The sequence below is a fragment of the Scyliorhinus torazame genome, chromosome 24 (genome assembly GCF_047496885.1).
Source record: "Scyliorhinus torazame isolate Kashiwa2021f chromosome 24, sScyTor2.1, whole genome shotgun sequence".
In the NCBI taxonomy this organism is placed as follows: Eukaryota; Metazoa; Chordata; class Chondrichthyes; order Carcharhiniformes; family Scyliorhinidae; genus Scyliorhinus; species Scyliorhinus torazame.
In genome coordinates this window covers 24457496-24480713 of record NC_092730.1, presented here as the reverse complement: position 1 = coordinate 24480713, position 23218 = coordinate 24457496, and the positions used below count along the sequence as shown (strand labels likewise).

The 23218-nt window shown below is 53.1% G+C and overlaps 1 protein-coding gene across 5 annotated transcripts in view; it reads right to left on the bottom strand.

Annotated features, from left to right (window-relative positions):
* The window catches only part of LOC140399972 (pyruvate carboxylase, mitochondrial-like), a 445397-nt gene that overhangs the window by 62996 nt on the left and 359183 nt on the right, over positions 1–23218 (bottom strand). Inside the window, exon 11 of one of the 5 annotated variants that reach the window (XM_072489471.1) lies at positions 13890–14223. The exons of 3 other annotated variants lie outside the window; for them this stretch is intronic. In XM_072489471.1, the coding sequence (XP_072345572.1) occupies positions 14218–14223 (6 nt within the window). In that variant the 3' untranslated portion in view covers positions 13890–14217. Of the gene's footprint in view, positions 1–13889; positions 14224–21330; positions 21400–23218 lie in introns of those variants that run through there. One more of the 5 variants, XM_072489470.1, reaches the window with a different exon arrangement.

The window sequence follows — 23218 nt, the reverse complement described above, 5'->3', positions numbered from 1 at the left end:
GAGGAGAGACTGAGTCGGTTAGGATTGTATTGGCTGGAATTCAGAAGAATCACAGAATGTACAGTGCAGAAGGAGGCCGTTCGGCCCATTGAGTCTGCACCGTCCATTGGAAAGAGCATTCTATTTAGACCATGCCTCCACCCTGCCCCGCAACCCCACCTAACCCTTTGGACACTAAGGGGCAATTTATCACGGAGATTCCACCTAACCTGCACGTCTTTGGACTTTGGGAGGAAACCGGAGCACCCGGAGGAAACCCATGCAGACACGGGGAGAACGTGCAAACTCCGCACAGTGACCCAGCCGGGAATCGAACCTGGGTCCTTGGAGCTGTGAAGCAGCAGTGCTAACCATCGTGTCGCCATGCCGCCCTTGGGGCGAAGGGGGTCAAAGGAGAGCAGGCAGGATTAGGCTATCGAAGCGGATGATCACAATGAATGGCGGGTCAGGCTCGAAGGTCCGAAAGGCCTCCTCCTGTTCCTGCGTTTCTGTGTTATGCTCTGGGGACACCTCTGGTTCATGCAGGAAATCTGCCATCCTTGCCCGGTCTGGCCTACGCCTGGTCAGAGCCACGCGGGTGACACTTCCGCTGCCCTCCGGAATGGCTGGCCAGCCACTCCTGCTCCTGAGCGAGGCCAGCAGGGCGTGTTCAATTCCCGCACCGGCTGAGGCTATTCATGTCTTCTCAACCTCGTCCCTCGCCTGAGGTGTGGTGACCCTCAGCGCAGCATCCAACCCTGGAGCTGCACAAGGCCCGTGGTTTCGAATTACCTCCCGAAGCCTCGGTTTCCTTCCCACGCACTTCGACCATTTCTGACGGTGGAATCTGCTTCCCTGCCCCGATCGTCCACCCCATGGCGATTAATGTTGCCCACCTCTGGCTCTCGACTCCTCAGGAACATGACTGGCCCATTGAGCCGGCTTCTGCCATTTCAATAGCCACCTTTTTTTAGCCCCAGCCTCCTGCTCTGTCTGGGCGGCACTCGGCCATTCCTGGCCCCATAGAACCCCCTCTCCGCATTATGCGCCTCCCTTGATCCTGCATCTCTGGCCTTGTGTTCTACGTTCCCGGAGCCCTGTGCCTGAAGGACTGTGGTGAATCTGTGGAACTCATCGTCGCAGGAGGCTGTGGAGGCCAAATCACTGAGTGTCTTTAAGACAGAGATAGATAGGTTCTTGATTAATAAGGTGATCAGGGGTTATGGGGGAGGAGAATGGGGGATGAGAAAAATATCAGCCCTGATTGAATGGCGGAGCAGACTCGATGGGCCGAGTGGCCGAATTCTGCTCCTGTGCCTTGTGGTCTTTTGCAGAATTACTCTGTCGGATTTGCTCCTATTTTAGGATTGCGAACCATACCCAGTTATTTTGCCTTCCAGTTACTGTTCTGTTAATTAGATTTAAGCTCCAATTACATCTCAGCTGCGGCCTAGGTTTTGCCCTTTTCACAGAGGAGTCACACGGAAGGCTTTTCAGTGGAATTCCTGAGCAGCCGGCTGCTTCATTTTAATAACTTTACTGGGGCCAATGGGGATGGATATGAAATAATGCAATTCCCCCCGGATTCACGCTGAGGACCCACTGTTTGAACTCAGAGAGAGAACAGGTACTGAGGGGTCTGCCAATGAGGTACAAGGGAAGGTAACATTGTCACCTGGCTTTACAAATCCCCAATTCGGGACCCACCCCCCCCCCGCCCCGCACCCCCCCCCCCGCCGCTTTTTGTGATCACGACAACCCTCTACCCTCTTGAGATCTCTGCACTCCTCCAGCCCCTGGCCTCGGACGCGTCCCCGATTTCTTTCACTAAGACAGAGGCTGCGTGTGGGTTCAAGGCCCAGTCCGGGGGCGGCAACGCTCGATGTTCCCGCTTTTCGGCAGAATGGCACAGCGGCCGGGAAAATCGGCGCGAAAGCCGCCATCCCCCAAGGTTGGCTTCCTCCGCCACATTTCTTCAGGGTCACCGGGGAAAAAGAAAAGTGAAGGGGCGGGACCTGCTACTTCACGCTGGCCGAGCGGGTGTCCCGAGGCTTCTCGGCACCCGAGGGGTGGGGGGTGGGACTCGGTTCGATTGGTTGGACAGAGAATTGGCCCAAAGGGCTGTACTCTGCCGGGTAACAGCCAGGGTTCGGATCCTGCCGGAGTCGGATGATTTCAAAGAGCTAAGGAAAGCAGAGTTTGAATTCGAGACACACAAAAAGACCTTGGGCGCGATTCTCCGACCCCCCACCTGGTCGGAGAATCGCTGGGGGCTGGCCTGAATCCCGCCCCCGCCGTGTCCCAAATTCTCCGCCACCAGAGATTCGGCGGGGGCGGGAATCGCGCCGTGCCCGTCGGCGGGCCCACCCCCGGCGATTCTCCGGTCCGCGATGGGCCGAAGTCCCGCCGCTGTCAACCCACGCCAGCCGGCGTGGATTGAACCACCTTTCGAACGGCGAGACAAGGCGGCGCAGGCGGGCTCCGGGATCCTGGGGGGGGGGGCACAGGGCGATCTGGCCCCGGGGGGTGCCCCCACGGTGGCCTGGCCCGCGATCGGGGCCCACCGATCCGCGAGCGGGCCTGTGCCGTGGGGGCACTCTTTTCCTTCCGCCTGCGCCATGGTCTTCACTATGGCGGAGGCGGAAGAGACCCCCTCCACTGCGCATGCGCGGGGATGCCGTGAGCGGCCCCTGACGCTCCCGCCCATGCGCCGCCCGGCAAAGTCATTTTCCCGCCAGCCGTCAGGGCGGAAATCACTCCGGCGCGGGCCTAGCCCCTCAAGGTGAGGGCACGGCCCCTCAAGATGCGGAGAATTCTGCACCTTTTGGGCGGCACGATGCCGGACTGATTCGCGCCGTTTGTGGTGCCGGTCGGCGGACATCGCGCCGATTTTGGACAATCCCGGTCCTTCTCTTCTTCTCACTTTCTCCAGAAAGACTGAATGCTGTATTCCTGAAACTGCGGAGACATAGAACATACAGTGCAGAAGGAGGCCATTCAGCCCATCGAGTCTGCACCGACCCATTGAAGCCCTCACTTCCACCCTATCCCCGTAACCCAATAATCCCATCTATCCTTTCTGGTCACTAAGGGGCAATTTAGCGTGGCCAGTCCACCTTACCTGCATGTCTTTGGACTGTGGGAGGAAACCGGAGCACCCGGAGGAAACCCACGCAGACACGGGGGAGAACGTGCAGACTCCGCACAGACAGTGACCCAAGCCGGAATCGAACCTGGGACCCTGGAGCTGTGAAGCCACAGTGCTAGCCACTTGTGCTACTGTGCTGCCCAATGAATCTCCAGCGAAACCATTACAGACTGCAAACAGAGACCTGGATCTGAAAGCTCACTTTGAAGGAAGGTCTGCTTAAAGACAACCAAGGGGCAGCACGGTAGCATTGTGGATAGCACAATTGCCTCACAGCTCCAGGGTCCCAGGTTCGATTCCGGCTTGGGTCACTGTCTGTGCGGAGTCTGCACGTCCTCCCCGTGTCTAGCGTGGGTTTCCTCCGGGTGCTCCGGTTTCCTCCCACAGTCCAAAGATGTGCAGGTTAGGTGGATTGGCTGTGATAAATTGCCCTTAGTGTCCAAAATTGCCCTTAGTGTTGGGTGGGGTTACTGGTTATGGGGATAGGGTGGAGGTGTGGGATTGGGTAGGGTGCTCTTTCCAAGAGCCGGTGCAGACTCGATGGGCTGAATGGCCTCCGTCTGCACTGTAAATTCTATGATAATCTGGAACAAAGACTTTTTTTTCCTTTTATTTATTATTTTCACCGCTTTCCTCCCCTCTGTGTTTGCCTGTCTTGTGTGTGTTTGTTTTTCTTGTGTGTGTGTGTGGAGGGTAAGTTAAAGTGGGGGAATACGAATGAGATAATAGTTAACCAGATGTATTTGTTGCGTATTTCATTATAATCCTTATTAAAAATAACAAGTAATTATGTTTAAATTTACAATCCTGATGACTGTAATTAGGCCAAAGACTTCAGGTATTTTTCGAAGAATCATTGCTTAATTCAATTGTGTTGTGACAATTGGGGCAGGAATTGACCGTGCGCTAGCCCAGGGGGGCGTAACAAGTACAAATTCTTGCTCCCCCATTATTGTTGGGTAATTTCTTGTGAGCCGCCCTGATGAATGGGAACATTTCTAACGGGGAACAACAATTCATTCTACTCGCTCTCCTCTCATGCAGTGAAAATTGTTGTTTGGTTCCTACTGTTTGTGCGAGCTATCCTGGTGAGTGGAAGATGAAAAGCTTTGATCGGACGTCTCTTTTTTCAGCAATACGCAAGCTCTGTGTTACCAAATGACAATGTCCAGTTTTGGAGTTTGCAGCTGGTTACGGGCACGTCCTGCCGGGACAGAATGAAGGATGTGGCGGCCCTCTCAAAGACAGGGATCTCGAGTTTGTTAGCACTCAAACAAAGAGGCTTCAGTGGTTCCGGGCACATCCGCAGTCCAGAAGACGGTCGCACGCCCAAGGGTTTGCTTCACCGTGAGCCGGTCGCTCAGTGGATCGGCCGAACCTCCACTTCGACGTTGCTTGCGGGCACGACTGCCCGAGTCGTCAGATGATCGCACCTGGGAGGCATCGCTGACAACAGAGGGAAGTGGCTGTACCTTCTGTGAGAAGGTGTGCACCATCACGGTGATCAGTGGCTACCGTGGCTTGGCAATGGGCGCCAACGTGGAAACAACAACGCACGACAATGCTTGGGTAGCCCCGTGCGGGGCACCTACGGTCGAACCCGTCTCCCGAGGATTGGTCTCTTTATTCATCAGCAAAGGTGCGTCACTTGGATATGTTTGCTGCATGTCCGTCATCGGTTGGCCCATTGATCTAGGGAGTACGATGCTGGCTTAGGGGTTTGCATTGCATTAAAATGCGTGAGGTCTAGGTTTCAAATCCCGAGCGAGCCCTACAAAACATGCTTTTTGGGATGGTACAGTGGTTAGCACGGCTGCCCAACAGCACTAGGGACCGATTCGATCCCGGCATCGGGTGACTGTGTGGAGTTTGCACGTTCTCCCTGTGTCAGGGCGGGTTTCCTCCGGGTGCTCCGGTTTCCTCCCACAGTCCAAGAATCATAGAATTTACAGTGCCCATTCGGCCCTTCGAGTCTGCACCGGCCCTTGGAAAGAGCACCCTACCTAAGCCCACACCTCCACCCTGTCCTCGTAACCCAGTAACCCTACCTAACCTTTTCGGACACTTAGGGTAATTTAGCATGGCCAATCCACCTAACCCGCACGTCTTTGGACTGTGGGTGGAAACCGGAGCACCCGGAGGAAACCCACGCACACAAGGGGGAGAACGTGCAGACTCCGCACAGACAGTGACCCAAGCCGGGAATTGAACCTGGGACCCTGGAGCTGTGAAGCAACTGTACTAACCACTGTGCTACCGTGCTGGTTAGGTGAATTGGCCATGCTAAATTGCATCTTAGTGTCCAAAGGTGTGCAGGTTAGGTGGACTGGCCGTGCTAAATTGCATCTTAGTGTCCAAAGGTGTGCAGGTTAGGTGGATTGGCCGTGCTAAATTGCCCCTTAGTGTCCAAGGATGTGCAGGTTAGGTGGATTGGCCGTGCTAAATTGCCCCTTAGTGTCCAAAGATGTGCAGGTTGGATGGGGTTACGAGCTTAGAGGTGGGGAGTGGGCCTAGGTAGAGTGCTCTTTCAGAGGGTCGTTGCAGACCCGATGGGCTGAATGGACTCCTGCACTGTACGGATTCTATGATCATTCGTAGCTCGGAGCATGCCGAGTATCAGTAGAAAACAATCATCCCTTCTCTGGACTTCCTTCACTAATCATACTGACTTACAATGAATGGTCTGGATAGCGAGGTCAACCCCCCTCCTCTGTTCTCTGAGCCAACTGCTGTGAGCCTGCCTTCCTGCTTTGTGCAGGTCACCGATCTTTCACTGGCTCACTGAAGCATTGAGGAGCACGGGCTGTAATCTGCAGCACCATTTACTGCGGAGTTTCACCACAAATCAATTTCTCGATGCTCCCACTTACCTTGAGAAACACGACACCTTCTGGAAGACAGCAGCGGCCTGCTCTCTCTCCCCCACCAGGCTCACAGCAGTTGACGGGCTCGGTTCCTAACTCCCGCCTCGCACAGTGGGCTGGGCACACTGCGGGTCCAGGGGGGGGCATGTCCACCGCAGGGGGGCAGGGGGAAAGGCTCCAGATTCAATTCTGACTAGGCCGTTCCACAATCAGCCGGCTTTTGCAGCCAATCCGGGCATCCGGAAAGTGGTGGGGTAAGGAGTGGAGCGGTCGACTGAGAGGGGATCTCGTTGGAATGTGTGAAATTCCGACCGGGATTGAGAAGACTGGACAGAGGGTGGGGTTTTTCCCCCTCTGGATGGAGGGTTTAGAAGCAGGGGTCACCGTCTCAGGATACGGGGTTCTCGGCCATTTTGGGACTGAGATGAGGAGAAGTTTCCTCACCACAGAGGGAGGTGAACCTGCGGAATTCTCTTCCACAGGGGAGGCCGAATTGCTGAATATAGTTGAGAAGGAAATTGATAAGATTTCCAGCCTCTAAAGGTCGCAAGGGGGAAGGGGGGAGCGCTGGAGTACGGCGTTGAGATAGAGGGTCGACCATTATTGTGTAGAATGGCGGAGGAGGCTCGAAAGATGGTGAGTAGCGTGGAGGGAAGCCCAGTGGCACCTGGGTAGCACTGTCAGAGTGCCCAGGTGGCAGTACCAAGGTGCCACCCTGCCCTGACCACCCGCTCTCTAATGCCCTGCGAGATCCCCCCGCCCCCTCCCCCCCAACAAGCGCCGTTACGCCTGGTCCGCGTTTGTGCGGATCAATACTAAACGTCGCCCCCTGGCGCGGTCCCGCAGGCGCGGCCATCGTCTCTCGGGCGCCTGGTGAATCCGGCGTCCCGGTATCTAAATAATGGGTGGCCCGCAATCGACTCGGCGCCCAGGCCGATTTGGGGCTCTCCAGGGATTCGCCCGCCGATGCCCGGATCCCGCCGGGTGCAACGCGATCGCTGAATCGCGCCCAATTCCTCCTCGCCCGAGGGTCTGTAGAACTCTCTCCCTCAGAAGGCAGTGGAGGCAGAGAATCTCTGAATATGTTTACGGCGGAGCTGGACAGATTCTTGATAAAGCAAAGGTGGGGGGAGAGACTATCGGCGGGGCAGGCACGAGGGGCCGAGTGGCCTAGCTCCTGCCCCCTTCATGCGCACGCCCGCGTGGGATTTCTGTGCCCGAGGTTCAGGTCGCCCGTGCTGAGTTTCGCCCGGCGTGACACGGAGGCAGATTTGGCTGCACAGCCGCCTGAAGACCGATCGTACTCTGAGAAGGCAAACGCAAGTCGGCGTTGTGTTCAACCGGCAGAAAGTTCGACCATTTCAGCCGGGCTTCCGCTGGTAAATGCAACGGTTTGTACAACAAAAAAAAACCTCCGCACATATTCTATTTGACAGGCTTGCGTTTCATCTTGTGGCTTGTGCGCTGCTGAAAATCTTTCCGCTTGCTAAATATTGATGGGCAGTTTCCAAATTCTACAGAATGGAGAAAAACAAATTCTGCAACAAAAGAGGGGCAAGAATAATTAAGAGTTTTCTCCCAAAAAATAAAATCAATAACCCAATTTCATTTCTTTTAAATCCTCGTCGCCCAACGTAAACTCTGGGATAATCACCACCCTCTGCCAGAGCAGTAAGATTTATTAGATTAGCAAGGCCTTCAGAGTTAAACCTCAGGGTGATGCGTTGAAATATTCATCGCCTTGTGCAGTCACAGGCAGGCAAATGGCTCTTCTGAAGCATTTCTTACAAGCGCTGAGTCGGTGGTGGAACAGGCCGGCCGCCTATCGTCTGTCTCAAACTCCTGCCGAGGCCGCGGCTCCACCCATGGGCGGGGCCGCGCGGAAAGGCAAGATAGATTCCCACCCCAGCCCGGCAGCACAGACCCAGCCGCGCCAGCGAAGCCACAAGGGTGAGGGATCACCGACGCTGAGGATCAATCATGCATCGGCCCCACAGCACTGCACCGATCAACAAATCTGGGATTCTTGGGGGGAGGGGGTTTCGCTGAACAGGGCGGGGCTCAATTCCTCGTATCGGCTACGTATAACCAAAGCAGAGGCGATTGGTAGCATCGTAAATTAGCAACAGTCCCGACAACAATCCCCGGCGATCACCACTTCTCTTGTGCTCTTCGTTTCCGCCACTTAGGCAGCACCTGCTGAACAACCCCGAGTGCGTTAGTCGCCACACTTGATTTAGGTGGTCAGTTAGCTCAGCTGGCTGGGCGGCCGCGGAGCGACTCCGACAGCTCGGGTTCAATTCCCGTTATTCGCGTAGGCCCGCCACCTTTCTCAACCTCGCCCCTCAGGTTCGGGGCAGACTGAATTACCACGAGCAAATATTTGCAGCAACCCTCCCGGTCAGTGAGTGGCCGCTGAGCGCGCTGAAACCAAACGCCACACCAGGTTCAGTGAACCGTTCCGTGTCAGTGTCTCTCGAGTCCATATTCCTCATGGAATCCCTGCAGTGCAGAAGGAGGCCGTTCGGCCCATCGAGTCTGCACCGACCCCTGGATCGAGCACCATAATGGCTCAGTCCCAAAAATGCACGTCAAAAATAATGTCCGTATGAACAAGGAGCGGGAGGAGGCCATTCAGCCCCTCAGGCCTGCTCCTCAGACCGTGGCTGATCTGATAGCAACCTCAAATCTGCATCCCGCCTAACCCCCCCCCCCCCACCACTCCCGATAACCTATCACCCCGTGTCTTCTCCCTTGCTCATGTGAACACCGCCCAGTCCATCACACGAACCTGCCTCCCATCCATTGACTCCATCTACACCTCCCGCTGCCTGGGGAAAGCGGGCAGCATAATCAAAGATCCCTCCCACCCGGCTTACTCACTCTTCCAACTCCTTCCATCGGGCAGGAGATACAGAAGTCTGAGAACACGCACGAACAGACTCAAAAACAGCTTCTTCCCCACTGTCAATGCAGCATGGTAGCACAGTGGATAGCACAATTGCTTCACAGCTCCAGGGTCCCAGGTTCGATTCCTGCTTGGGTCACTGTCTGTGCAGAGTCTGCACTTCCTCCTTGTGTGTGCGTGGGTTTCCTCCGGGTGCTCCGGTTTCCTCCCACAGTCCAAAGATGTGCAGGTTAGGTGGATTGGCCATGATAAATTGCCCTTAGTGTCCAAAATTGCACTTAGTGTTGGGTGGGGTTACTGGGCTATGGGGATGGGGTGGAGGTGTTGACCTTGGGTAGGGTGCTCTTTCCAAGAGCCAGTGCAGACTCGATGGGCCGAATGGCCTCCTTCTGCACTGTAAATTCTATGATTCTGTCACCAGACTCCTAAACGACCCTCTTATGGACTGACCTGATCTCTCTACGCATCTTCTCTACTGTGAAGCTCTACACTGTGTGCGGTTCACTCGATGTCCATGTATTTACATTGTGTTTTTGTGTTTTTTCATGCATGGATCGATCTGTTTGGACTGTAGGCAGAACAATACTTTCCACTGTACCTCGATACATGTGACACTGAATCGAAATCTAAAATCGAAATCTATCAAGAATCTATCTGCCTCTGTCTTAAAAATATTCAAAGATTCTGCTTGGGCCGCTGCAATGGCTTCGCCAGACTCGAGCGGACGGCTGGACTGATCATTCCCCTGGGCCTCATGGAATAGGAGCTTCTCGGCTAATAGGTGGAGGCCCATCCGCTGGAGGTTATAGAAATCATCTCATAAAAACCATCCTGGAGTGGGCCCGGCGTGGCAGGTGGTCCCGGTTGGGTCCTTTGTGCTGTACGCCGGGTCCTTTGTGCTGTACTCCGGGTCCTTTGTGCTGTACGCCGGGTCCTCTGTGCTGTACTCCGGGTCCTTTGTGCTGTACTCCGGGTCCTGTGTGCTGTACTCCGGGTCCTGTGTGCTGTACTCCGGGTCCTTTGTGCTGTACTCCGGGTCCTGTGTGCTGTACGCCGGGTCCTTTGTGCTGTACGCCGGGTCCTTTGTGCTGTACGCCGGGTCCTTTGTGCTGTACGCCGGGTCCTTTGTGCTGTACGCCGGGTCCTTTGTGCTGTACTCCGGGTCCTTTGTGCTGTACGCCGGGTCCTTTGTGCTGTACGCCGGGTCCTTTGTGCTGTACGCCAGGTCCTTTGTGCTGTACTCCGGGTCCTTTGTGCTGTACTCCGGGTCCTTTGTGCTGTACGCCGGGTCCTGTGTGCTGTACTCCGGGTCCTTTGTGCTGTACTCCGGGTCCTTTGTGCTGTACTCCGGGTCCTGTGTGCTGTACTCCGGGTCCTTTGTGCTGTACTCCGGGTCCTGTGTGCTGTACTCCGGGTCCTGTGTGCTGTACTCCGGGTCCTTTGTGCTGTACTCCGGGTCCTTTGTGCTGTACTCCGGGTCCTTTGTGCTGTACTCCGGGTCCTTTGTGCTGTACGCCGGGTCCTTTGTGCTGTACTCCGGGTCCTTTGTGCTGTACGCCGGGTCCTTTGTGCTGTACTCCGGGTCCTTTGTGCTGTACTCCGGGTCCTGTGTGCTGTACTCCGGGTCCTGTGTGCTGTACTCCGGGTCCTGTGTGCTGTACTCCGGGTCCTTTGTGCTGTACTCCGGGTCCTGTGTGCTGTACGCCGGGTCCTGTGTGCTGTACTCCGGGTCCTTTGTGCTGTACTCCGGGTCCTGTGTGCTGTACGCCGGGTCCTGTGTGCTGTACGCCGGGTCCTGTGTGCTGTACTCCGGGTCCTTTGTGCTGTACGCCGGGTCCTTTGTGCTGTACTCCGGGTCCTTTGTGCTGTACGCCGGGTCCTTTGTGCTGTACGCCGGGTCCTTTGTGCTGTACTCCGGGTCCTTTGTGCTGTACTCCGGGTCCTTTGTGCTGTACGCCGGGTCCTTTGTGCTGTACTCCGGGTCCTTTGTGCTGTACGCCGGGTCCTTTGTGCTGTACGCCGGGTCCTTTGTGCTGTACTCCGGGTCCTTTGTGCTGTACGCCGGGTCCTTTGTGCTGTACGCCGGGTCCTTTGTGCTGTACGCCGGGTCCTTTGTGCTGTACGCCGGGTCCTTTGTGCTGTACGCCGGGTCCTTTGTGCTGTACGCCGGGTCCTTTGTGCTGTACTCCGGGTCCTTTGTGCTGTACTCCGGGTCCTGTGTGCTGTACTCCGGGTCCTTTGTGCTGTACGCCGGGTCCTGTGTGCTGTACTCCGGGTCCTGTGTGCTGTACTCCGGGTCCTTTGTGCTGTACTCCGGGTCCTTTGTGCTGTACTCCGGGTCCTTTGTGCTGTACTCCGGGTCCTGTGTGCTGTACTCCGGGTCCTTTGTGCTGTACGCCGGGTCCTGTGTGCTGTACTCCGGGTCCTGTGTGCTGTACTCCGGGTCCTTTGTGCTGTACTCCGGGTCCTTTGTGCTGTACTCCGGGTCCTTTGTGCTGTACGCCGGGTCCTTTGTGCTGTACGCCGGGCTGCGGCCTTTTCTTCTGGCTTAAAATGAATTGACGTTTGAAAAAGCCTTCTCGGGCCTCCTGGGCCTTTTCAGGAAGAGAATTCCAGGAGACTCAACCCTCCGAGTGAAAGGTTTTCGCCTCATCTCAGTTTTAAATGGGCGACCCTGTAGCTATTTTCTATGGGTAAAAGATAGCTATTTATCATTAAGCCTCTAGTCTATTAAATACCAGTTTAAAACTCACTCGCAACCTCAGGTCATTTCAAAAACAACATTCAGCATTTCAAAACATAGCTTCAACAGAACACAGAAAGATAGATTAAAACAGCATTCTTATTCAGCTAACATTTGCAAGATAAAGTGACCAAGGACAGGGTAGGCTCCATGGCAACAGCATAGAACCTAAAGGAGCCATTGTCTTAACAGTCAAGTCAGCAATAATCCAGTTCAAACTGTTTGCGATAAGAAAGCCAAACCGCATTCCATCGCGTACACAAGAATACATTTTAAGTTAATGCTGCCTATTAATGACAGACGGCTGAGCGTCGAATCAAAATTATTTGATTTTAACCCAAACCAATTGGGATTACATAGGGGTATAGCTGGATGGCTAAGGACTGACATGACTTAGTATAACCGTGTGGGTCCGTTTGCCATTTTTCCATTCCGGAAACAATCTATACGTTGACTTAACTATTCGCTGTCTCTCTGCCTTTCATATTTCACTTTCTAACTCTGACTTTTGAAGTTATTGCAAGCTGTTTTGCCGTAAACAAAAAAATCATTTCTGTATTATTTGAAAGTTGAATTGTCTACAAGATTGCTTCTCTTTGAGTCCTTTTGCTAGCCGGACTTATTACAGAATAAGATTTAAATGATTCTCAATTGCAACCAATGGAGACAAATAAAACGATTCTTATTTGCACCCGAGAAGTGAAAACTCAAATTTCTACTCAGTTTTAGTGTTCGCAAGTGCCACTAGATCCGCATGGTAGATCTCGACGGACCCCTTGGTTTTATGATGTGGAGATGCCGGCGTTGGACTGGGGTGAGCACAGTACGAAGTCTTACAACACCAGGTTAAAGTCCAACAGGTTTGTTTCGATGTCACTAGCTTTCGGAGCGCTGCTCCTTCCTTGGTTTTAAACAGTGCCCCCCCCCCCCCCTCTGGGTTCTAGATTCTCCCACAAGAGGAAACAACCTCTCCACATGCACCGACCCCCCACCCCCCGCCCCACCCCACCTTCAGGGTCTTCTATGTTTCAATCAAGTTGCCTCTTCCTCTTCTAAACTCCAGCGGACACTGCTGGCTAATCCTGCACTGAAGGGATTCTATAAAATTGCAGAGATTACATAGAACATAGAACAATACAGCGCAGTACAGGCCCTTCAGCCCACGATGTTGCACCGAAACAAAAGCCATCTAACCTACACTATGCCATTATCATCCATATGTTTATCCAATAAACTTTTAAATGCCCTCAATGCTGGCGAGTTCACTACTGTAGCAGGTAGGGCATTCCACGGCCTCACTACTCTTTGCGTAAAGAACCTACCTCTGACCTCTGTCCTATATCTATTACCCCTCAGTTTAAAGCTATGTCCCCTCGTGCCAGCCATATCCATCCGCGGGAGAAGGCTCTCACTGTCCACCCTATCCAACCCCCTGATCATTTTGTATGCCTCTATTAAGTCTCCTCTTAACCTTCTTCTCTCCAACGAAAACAACCTCAAGTCCATCAGCCTTTCCTCATAAGATTTTCCCTCCATGCCAGGCAACATCCTGGTAAATTTCCTCTACACCCGCTCCAAAGCCTCCACGTCCTTCCTATAATGTGGTGACCAGAACTGTACGCAATACTCCAACATTGAAGATTGGGTGTGGCCAGGCTCCGAGGTGGTTAAAAGTGAGGGTGGGCCTATTAAATGAGGCGCTAGCGGACAGGGAGCTGTCGAGATTTTCGAGCACAATGTGACTCGGGCTGTCGACATCAATCCTCCGTTGGTCCTTCACACTCCAGAATCCTGGACACCAGCCCCTCCGCACCAGGGCCACAGTCCTACTTATCTTCCAAGTTTTTAACGACTGACAACTCTGCTAAATTCTGGCCACTGGGCTCGGCAAGTCCCGGCAAAGTTTGTCGCAGGAGCTGAAAAATCCATTGGAAGAGTCGCTGGAATGGATTCCACCCCCCCACCCCCCCCCCCGCGCGCGTGACACCATTCGTTTAGCTGTTGATTCACAGGCCATCGCCCGTACCGGCATCGAGACGGCCCTTTCGGCCCACAGTGACAGAATCTGAACCAGCCAAGCTGACCACCGTGATAAAGGAGAGGGGGCCGAAGTTGACGGCCTGGAAAACACGTCGAGGCGACAAAGCCGTTGTTGGCGTACCAGAGGGGACTGAGGGCCGAGCCCCAACACAGTTTACGTTGGCGGGGGCGGACACCTTCCCTGAACAGAATTCACTTCACCGAGGCCAGAATTAGTGCGTTTTATTTCCCCACAACACAAGCAGCAAAACGCGGCCGGGGCTCACTCGCTCCTGCAGGCCACATGTTCTGGTCGGGCCCCGAGGTTGGCCGGGTTTTGGTCAACCTTCTTTGACACTCTCTCCAAAGCCCCGGGTAGTGACTTGCAGCCTTGTCCGTTGCCGGGCACATCTGGAGGTCCCTCTGAACCCACCGGTTTCACGAAGTTTAAGGCACGCCTTCCTGCATTCGCTTCACTCGTGGCCCGCAGGCGGATTCTGTTAACCTGGAGGTCCCCCAGGCCACGCACTGCTTCATGCTGGTTGGCGGTTTTGTGTCATTTCTGTATTTGGAGAAGATTAAGTGCGCCATTAGATAAATCCTCCGAGAAGATTTTTCGGAGATGGCGACCTTTGGTCTCTTTCTATAATGAGGTAATTACTGTCGACTGTTAATTTAATTGATTTTTTTTTTGCACAGCGTTTGTTTGTTGATTTGTTTACTGGGGTGGGGGTGGGGTTCCGTCACTGCATTGTGCAGCATTCTGTTCATCTGTTCCTTAACGCTTTCGGAAAACCAAGAACAAAATATATATTTAAAATTATACCCAAATGTGTACATAAAGAAGTGTCAGGCAACATTAGGGGCAGCACCGTGGTTAGCACTGTTGCCTTACAGGCGCCAGGGACCCGAGTTCGATTCCCGGCTTGGGTCACTGTCTGTGCGGAGTCTGCACGTTCTCCCCGTGTCTGCGTGGGTTTCCTCCGGGTGCTCCGGTTTCCTCCCACAGTCCAAAGATGTGCAGGTTAGGTGGATTGGCCATGATAAATTGCCCTTAGTGTCCAAAGATGTGTTAACTGGGGTTACGGGGAGAAGGGGGTAGAGTGGGTCTAGGTTAGGGATTCTCTCTCGGAGGGCCGGTGCAGACTCGATGGGACGTATGGCCTGCTTCTGCACTGTAGGGATTCTCTGGTGTCTGGGGTGAGAGCTCCGGATGGGGTCTTCTGGCTATTCACGCTGTGGGGGGGCGGAGAATCCTGGAAACCGGGACACTCCGTCTTTGACGGGCTGAATCGAGTCTAAAGACACATTTAATGATGTGAGTCTGTTTCACGTCCGGTGCACGTGGTTGAGAGTCTCTCCTGACATTCTCCTGGGCGCAGTGCTGGGGGGTGGGTAGAATCGCGCTCGTGGTCTTATCAACGCCCTGTACAACTGCAACACAATATCCTCCAGCATACTACTGTCATGTGAGAGTACCTTTAAGAAATGGGTGTTTATAAATGGGTGTGTATATAAGTATCTGTAGTGAGAGTACCTTTAAGAAATGGGTGTTTATAAATGGGTGTGTATATAAGTATCTGTAGTGTGAGTACCTTTAAGAAATGGGTGTTTATAAATGGGTGTGTATATAAATATCTGTAGTGAGAGTACCTTTAAGAAATGGGTGTTTATTACTGCAGTGATGTCAGAGAGTGGGTGGAGCTGGGCTGCCTGGCAGCTTTTTACTTTTGTTTTAGGCTGTTTGCTGCAGGGTGTGTTTTAGTTTCGTTTTCAGTGTTGGAGCTGAAGCCAGACAGAGCAGGTGTACTGTTGATCTCTCTGCCATGAAAAGACTATCTCTTGATCATTTGGTGAATTCAGAATTATAAATGTTTTCAGTAGTGAATGTAAACCTGATGTGCTTCTGTTAAAAGTTTTTTTGTAAGTCTTCTGGATGTTAAAAGGACAGCTTACGGATTACTTAGTGTTGTATTCTTTGGGGGTTGTATTTGAATTGATGGTTGCTAAGATGTTCACCGTATGTTTTAAAAAGGTTAACTTGAATTCATAGAATAAACATTGTTTTACTTTAAAAATACTTTCCCATTTCTGCTGTCCCACACCTGTAGAGTGGCCCGTGTGCTCCCCATACCACAATCTATTAAAGGTTGTGGGTCAGCATTCCTGCGGCTGCCCCCACGTAGGATCCAGGACAGGGTGGTGTCTGGCATCTGGGTAGGGATGGGGAAGGTGTCGGACATTTATCAGGAGCGGCAGGAGGTGGAGGAAGCCTCAGTGGGGGAGGTGAAGGGCAAGTGGGAGGAGGAGCTGGATGAGGGCCTGTGGGCCAATGCCCTGGGAAGGGTGAACTCCTCCTCATCATGTGCCAGGCTCAGTTTAATTCAGTTTAAGGTGGTGCATCGGACGCATATAACGGCGGCAAGAATGAGTAGGTTTTTTGGGGTGCAGGACAGGTGCCCGAGATGTGCAGGGAGTCCGGCGAACCATGCCCATATGTTTTGGGCATGCCCGGCGCTTAACAAATTCTGGCAGGGGTTTGCGAGGGTGATGTCTAGCATTTTGGACACTCAGGTGAAGGCGAGTCCAACAGTAGCGATATTTGGGGTGTCGGAGGATCCGTGAGTGCAGGAAGCGAAAGAGGCCGAGGTCCTGGCCTTTGCCTCCCCGGTAGCCCGGAGAGGGATCTTGTTAATGAGGAGGGGCTCGAAACCCCCGGGTGTGGAGACCTGGGTTAGCGACATGGCGGGGTTCCTCAGCCTGGAGCGAATAAAGTTCGCCTCGAGAGGGTCCTTGATGGGGTTCTCCCGGCGGTGGCAACCTTTCCTTGACTTTCTAGGGGAGCAGTAAGTGTCAGCAGCAGCAGCATCCTAGTGCAGGGAGGGGGAGTTCAGGTGGGTGGGGGGGGTACTGTTGATATAATGCGAGTTGGGCATGGAGACAAAACCCACCTTGTTCTGTTTAAAAAACAAGGAAACACTTTTCTGTTGTGTAAGTAGTTTCACTGTAAGCTTTGGGATATGTCGATTGTTATTTTTTATTATCTGTATTTCTCCTTTTATTATGTAAAAACGCTCTTTGGAAAAACTTTAATAAAACTTTTGTTAAAAAATAAATAAAAAGTTGTGGGTCAGGTGTCCGCTACGAGGAGTGGGTGAGAGAACTGCCGGAGCCGGGGGAATCGGCCTTAAAACGGGTCCTGCGTACTGAAATCAGGATTTAAATACACAAATCCGGTCATCGGCCTGCGCGGGCATGAACCAGATTACGCCTGCCAGGAGGGCCCGGAGGAATCGAAAATCGATCGGCTCCCGGCGCAAATAATAATGATAATCTTTATGATTGTCACAAGTAGGCTTACATTAACACCGCAAAGAAGTTACTGTGAAAATCCCCTAGTCGCCACATTCCGCCGCCTGTTCGGGTACACAGAGGGAGAATTCAGAATGTCCAATTTACCTAACAGCACGTCTGTCGGGACTTGTGGGAGGAAACCGGAGCACCCGGAGGAAACCCACGCAGACACGGGGAGGACGTGCAGACTCCGCACAGACAGTGACCCAAGCCGGGAATCGAACCTGGGACCCTGGCGCTGTGAATAAACGGTGCTAACCACTGTGCTACCGTGCCGCCCAATTCGGGCGTTTCGGGCCTCTTTCGCAATCCTCCCGACATGGGAGGATATGAGCTGGGAGCAATACTGCCGGAGAATCGCTCCCCCACCCCTGTACTTTGCAACTCCAATTTTACCAGCCCCCGGATTTGTCACCCTAATGTCCTCTTTATACCAGTTTAGCTCCACTGTCCTATTTTGTTCACTATGCTTTCCATAGCTGGGTCTTAGAAGTATGGGTTAGCACTGTTGTTTACCAGCTCCAGGGTCCCAGGTTTGATTCCCGGCTTGCGTCACTGTCTGTGCGGAGTCTGCACGTTCTCCCCGTGTCTCCGTGGGTTTCCTCCGGGCGCTCCGGTTTCCTCCCACAAGTCACGAAAGACGTGCTGTTGGGTGAATTGGACATTCTGAATTCTCCCTCTGTGTAACCGTGTATGATAGGGACGTTTAAGGGGCATCTTAATACATGAATCGGATGGGAACAGAGGGATACGGACCCCGGAAGTGTAGAAGATTGTAGTTTAGTCGGGCAGCATGGTCGGCACGGGCTTGGAGGGCCGAAGGGCCTGTTCCTGCGCTGTACATTTCTTTGTTCTTTGTACCCGAACAGGCGCCGGAATGTGGCGACTAGGGGCGATTCACAATAACCTCATTGTGGTGTTAATGTAAGCCTATCTGTGACAATAAAGATGATTATTATTATTAGTTAGCGAGTTCCGCTCGAGTAACTGTGTCCATGGACTCCGAGGGTTGCTGGTTGAGCTGGTAATGACTCCTTGCGTAACCCGGCATCATTACTTCCTCGGCTGATACATCTTTCCCAACACTGACTTTTTTTTCCCCTTTGAGTTCATTTCACAATTTCTGCCAAGTCTGTGTCTTTTTTCAAATCATTTGATTTGATCCTGATACATAATTAAAGAGGATTCTGCCAACGGTGAGTGATCCAAGAACGCCCTGTCTCTCGGGGACAGTGTGCTGTGTGTGTGTGTGTGTACACTATCAATTCATGGTGTTCGCCAATCCCCAAGGTGCTGATAGCAACAATGTGTGTCGAACAGCCCGTTCGAAACAGTAAAACACCCCAAGGATCAACACCGCCGTGTTAATCGGGCACAAATTGACACCCAGGTCACGTAAGAGATATTGGGAAAGGTGGCTAAAAAAATTGGATCAAGATATTTCAGGGTAGGGGGGGAAGGAGGTTGAGGGAGGGAATTCCAGAGCTGGGGCCCAGGCAGCTTCCTCTCTTGTTTGTAGGTGTTCCTGAGGCGCAGGCGTGAGTGCCCAATAGGCCGTGGCCCAGTGACTGACTCACTCGACAGGATCACAGAATTTACAGCGCAGAACGAGGCCATTCGGCCCATCGAGTCCGCACCGGCCCTTGGAAAGAGCGCCCTACTTAAGCCCACACCAGTATCCACACCTCACCTTTTTTGGACACTGAGTTGCAATTTAGCGCGGCCAATCCACCTAACCTGCACATCTTTGGACACTAAGGGACAATTTAGCACGGCCAATCCACCTAACCTGCACATCTTTGGACACGAAGGGGCAATTTAGCACGGTCAATCCACCTAACCTGCACATCTTTGGACACGAAGAGGCAATTTAGCACGGCCAATCCACCGAACCTGCACATCTTTGTACACAAAGAGGCAATTTAGCACGGCCAATCCACCTAACCTGCACATCTTTGTACACAAAGAGGCAATTTAGCATGGCCAATCCACCTAACCTGCAAATCTTTGGACACAAAGGGGCAATTTAGCACGGCCAATCCACCTAACCTGCACATCTTTGGGCTGTGGGAGGAAACCGGAGCCTCCGTAGGAAACCCATGCAGACACGGGGAGAACGTGCAGACTCCGCACTGACAGTGACCCCCAAGCCGGGAATCAAACCTGGGACCCTGGAGCTGTGAGACAGAAGATCTTTGGGTATATGACCGTCATCGATCTACTGGCGTGGCCAAGCCTGTACAGACATTATTGGATCATCAATGAGTGCACTCCAGAACCTCTGAGTTGGTGATATTGCCAAGAGATGTTGAGGATATGCCCTGAGACATGGCATAGCTGCACATAGCTATGCCTCCACAATCATCAACAATCCATCACCTTTTGCCGAATTCAGCACACCTGTTGTGGGTATCGCTGGCTCTAGGTGGGAACGACTCAGCATTTTATCCTACCTAGCGTATGTTGTCCAGATCTCACCACTGCAGAGGAGAGCGATGAGGAGGCAGGTTTGATAAGACTCACAAGTTTGGTGTTCTCAGTCAGCGTTCCGCTGTGCCACACTCTCTTACTTCCTCGACAGCACCTTCCAAACCTTTTACCGAGGTTACAAGCACCAGGGCAGCAGACGCATGGGAAACATGACTGCCTGCAAGTTCCCCTCAGATCCAGTCGCCATCCTGACTTGGAAATTTATCGGCCATTCCTTCACTGTCGCTGGGTCAAAATCCAGGAACTCCCTCCCTAACAGCACGGTTGGTGTACCTGATCCATTTGGACTGCAGCGGGTTCAAGCTGGAAGCTCACCCGCCACCTTCTTGAGGGGCAATTAGGGATGGGCCATAAAAGCTGGGCCTAGAGCCAGCGACACCCACATCCCGTGGAAGCATTAAAAAAATTTCAGCATGGACATAGCAGCTTTTGCGACAGGTGTGCTGAATTCGGCATCAAGTGATTGTTGGTGACTGTGGAGGTCTAGATATGTGCCGCTATCAACAACCTACATTTGGAGAGGGTACAGAAGAGGTTTACCAGGAAGTTGCCTGGTATGGAGGGCATTAGCTCTGGGGAAAGGTTGGGCGGTTCGGTGGCGTAGTGGTTAGCACTGCTGCCTCACGCCGCTGAGGACCCGGGTTCAATCCTGGCCCTGGGTCACTGTCCGTGTGGAGTTTGCACATTCTCCCCGTGTCTGCGTGGGTCTGGCCCCCGCAACCCAAAAGATGTGCAGGGTAGGTGGATTGGCCGCACTAAATTGCCCCTTAATTGGAAACGGGAAAAAAAGCTAATAATAATAATCTTTAATAATAATCTTTATTGTCACACAAGTAGGCTTACATTAACACAGTAAATAGTTTTACAACACCAGGTTAAAGTCGATGTCACTAGCTTTCGGAGCGCTGCTCCTTCCTCAGGTGAATGAAGAGGTATGTTCCAGAAACACATATATAGACAAATTCAAAGATGCCAAACAATGCTTGGAATGCGAACATTAGCAGGTGATTAAATCTTTACAGATCCAGAGATGGGGTAACCCCAGGTTAAAGAGGTGTAAATTGTATCAAGCCAGGACAGTTGGTAGGATTTCGCAGGCCAGATGGTGGGGGATGAATGTAATGCGACATGAATCCCAGGTCCCGGTAGAGGCCGCACTCATGTGTGCGGAACTTGGCTATAAGCTTCTGCTCGGCGATTCTGCGTTGTCGCGCGTCCTGAAGGCCGCCTTGGAGAACGCTTACCCGGAGATCAGAGGCTGAATGCCCTTGACTGCTGAAGTGTTCCCCGACTGGAAGGGAACATTCCTGCCTGGTGATTGTCGCACGATGTCCGTTCATTCGTTGTCGCAGCGTCTGCATGGTCTCGCCAATGTACCACGCTTCGGGACATCCTTTCCTGCAGCGTATGAGGTAGACAACGTTGGCCGAGTCGCACGAGTATGTACCGCGTACCTGGTGGGTGGTGTTCTCACGTGTAATGGTGGTATCCATGTCGATGATCTGGCACGTCTTGCAGAGATTGCCATGACAGGGTTGTGTGGTGTCGTGGTCACTGTTCTGAAGGCTGGGTAGTTTGCTGCAAACAATGGTTTGTTTGAGGTTGCGCGGTTGTTTGAAGGCAAGTAGTGGGGGTGTGGGGATGACCTTGGCAAAATGTTCATCTTCATCGATGACGTGTTGAAGGCTGTGAAGAAGATGTCGTAGTTTCTCCGCTCCGGGAAAGTAGGGGACGACGAAGGGTATCCTGTCGGTTGTGTCCCATGTTTGTCGTCTGAGGAGGTCGGTGCGGTTTTTTGCTGTGGCGCGTTGGAACTGTCGATCGACGAGTCTTTAACCCATTAACACTGCATTGAAGCTACTGTGAAAAGCCCCGAGTCGGCACACTCCAGCGCCTGTTCGGGTCACAGAGGGAGAATTCAGAATGGCCAATCCACCTAACCTGCACATCTTTGGACTGTGGGAGGAAACCGGAGCACCCGGAGGAAACCCACGCAGACACGGGGAGAACGTGCAGACTCCGCACAGACAGTGACCCAAGCTGGGAATGGAACCTGGGACCCTGGAGCTGTGAAGCAACAGTGCTAACCACTGTGCTACCGCCTCGCTATGTGGAGAGGTTCGATAAACTCGGTTTGTTCTCACTGGACTGATGGAGGTTAAGGGGCGACCTGAAAGAAGTTTACAAAATTATGAGAGGCATGGACAGAGTGGATAGTGAGAAGCTTTTCCCCAGGGTGAAAGAGTAAATTTCTGGGGGGACATAGGTTTAAGGTGCGAGTGAGAAACTTTAGAGTAGATGTACGAGGCAAGTTTTTTACGCAGAGGGTAGTGTGTGCCTGGAACCCGTAGCCAGAGGAGGTGGTGGAAGCAGGGACGACAGTGACATTTAAGTGGCGTCTTGACAAATACATGAATAAGATGGGAATAGAGGGATACGGACTCCGGGGGCGAGATACTCCGACCCCCCGCCGGGTCGGAGAATCGCCAGGGGCTGGCGTGAATCCCGCCCGGCGGTTGCCGAATTCTCCGGCACCGGAGATTCGGCGGGGGTGGGAATCGCGCCGCCGGAGTCCGTATCCCTCTATTCCCATCCTCTTCATGTATTTGTCAAGACGCCACTTAAACTTCACTATCGTCCCTGCTTCCACCACCTCCTCTGGCTGCGAGTTCCAGGCACCCACTTCGGATGGGCCGAAGTCCCGCTGCTAGGATGCCTGTCCCGCCGGCGTGGATTAAACCACCTCTCTTACCGGCGGGACACGGCGGCGCGGGCGGGCTCCGGGGTCCTGGGGGGGGGGGGGGGCGGGCCGATCTGACCCCGGGGGGTGCCCCCACGGTGGCCTGGCCCGAGATCGGGGCCCACCAATCCGCGGGCGGGCCTGTGACGTGGGGGCACTCTTTTCCTTCCGCCTTCGCCACGGTCTCCACCATGGCGGCGGCAGAAGAGACCCCCTCCACTGTGCATGCGCGGGGATGCCGTGAGCGGCCGCTGAAGCGCCGACCGGAGATGTCATTTCCGCGCCAGCTGGCGAGGCGGAAATCAGTCCGCGCGAGCCTAGCCCCTCAAGGTTAGGGCTCGGGCCCCCAAGATGTGGAGGATTCCGCACCTTTGGGGCGGCGCGATGCCCGACTGATTTGCGCCGTTTTTGGTGCCGGTCGGCGGACATCGCGCCGATACCGGAGAATTTCGCCCCGGAAGTGTGGAAGGTTTTAGATTAGACAGGCAGCATGGTCGGCGAGGGCCTGTGCTATAGTTTTCTGTTCTTTGTCCCAGCATCCCAGTGTTAACACTGACAGGGACCCAACAGCAAATTAAATATACTTGAACCAAACACACGAGGAAAGGCTGGTAAAAGCCAACAATCAAATAAAGGAAAGCAATAGAGAGCGGGGTCAGAAAAAGGTTTGCAAGGGAATCAAATCTACTCCTCAATTGGTTGACAAATTAAATTTAACATTGATTAAGCAAACAGCGCTACGAGGCAAATCAGAAGACATGGGTTGAAGATATAGAAAGAATGAGGCTGAATCATTGCAAGCAGATTGAGAGAGGGATTAATTTGGAACACATCACTTTCAATATCCAAGCAATGTTAAATGCAATAAAGAGTGAATGGATAGCTGGGGTACGTGATATTAAAGTGCAGGGTCAGTCCAAGCTTGACAAGCCTCAGACTACATCTGTTTTATCGTTGTATCAGAGAGTGTGGA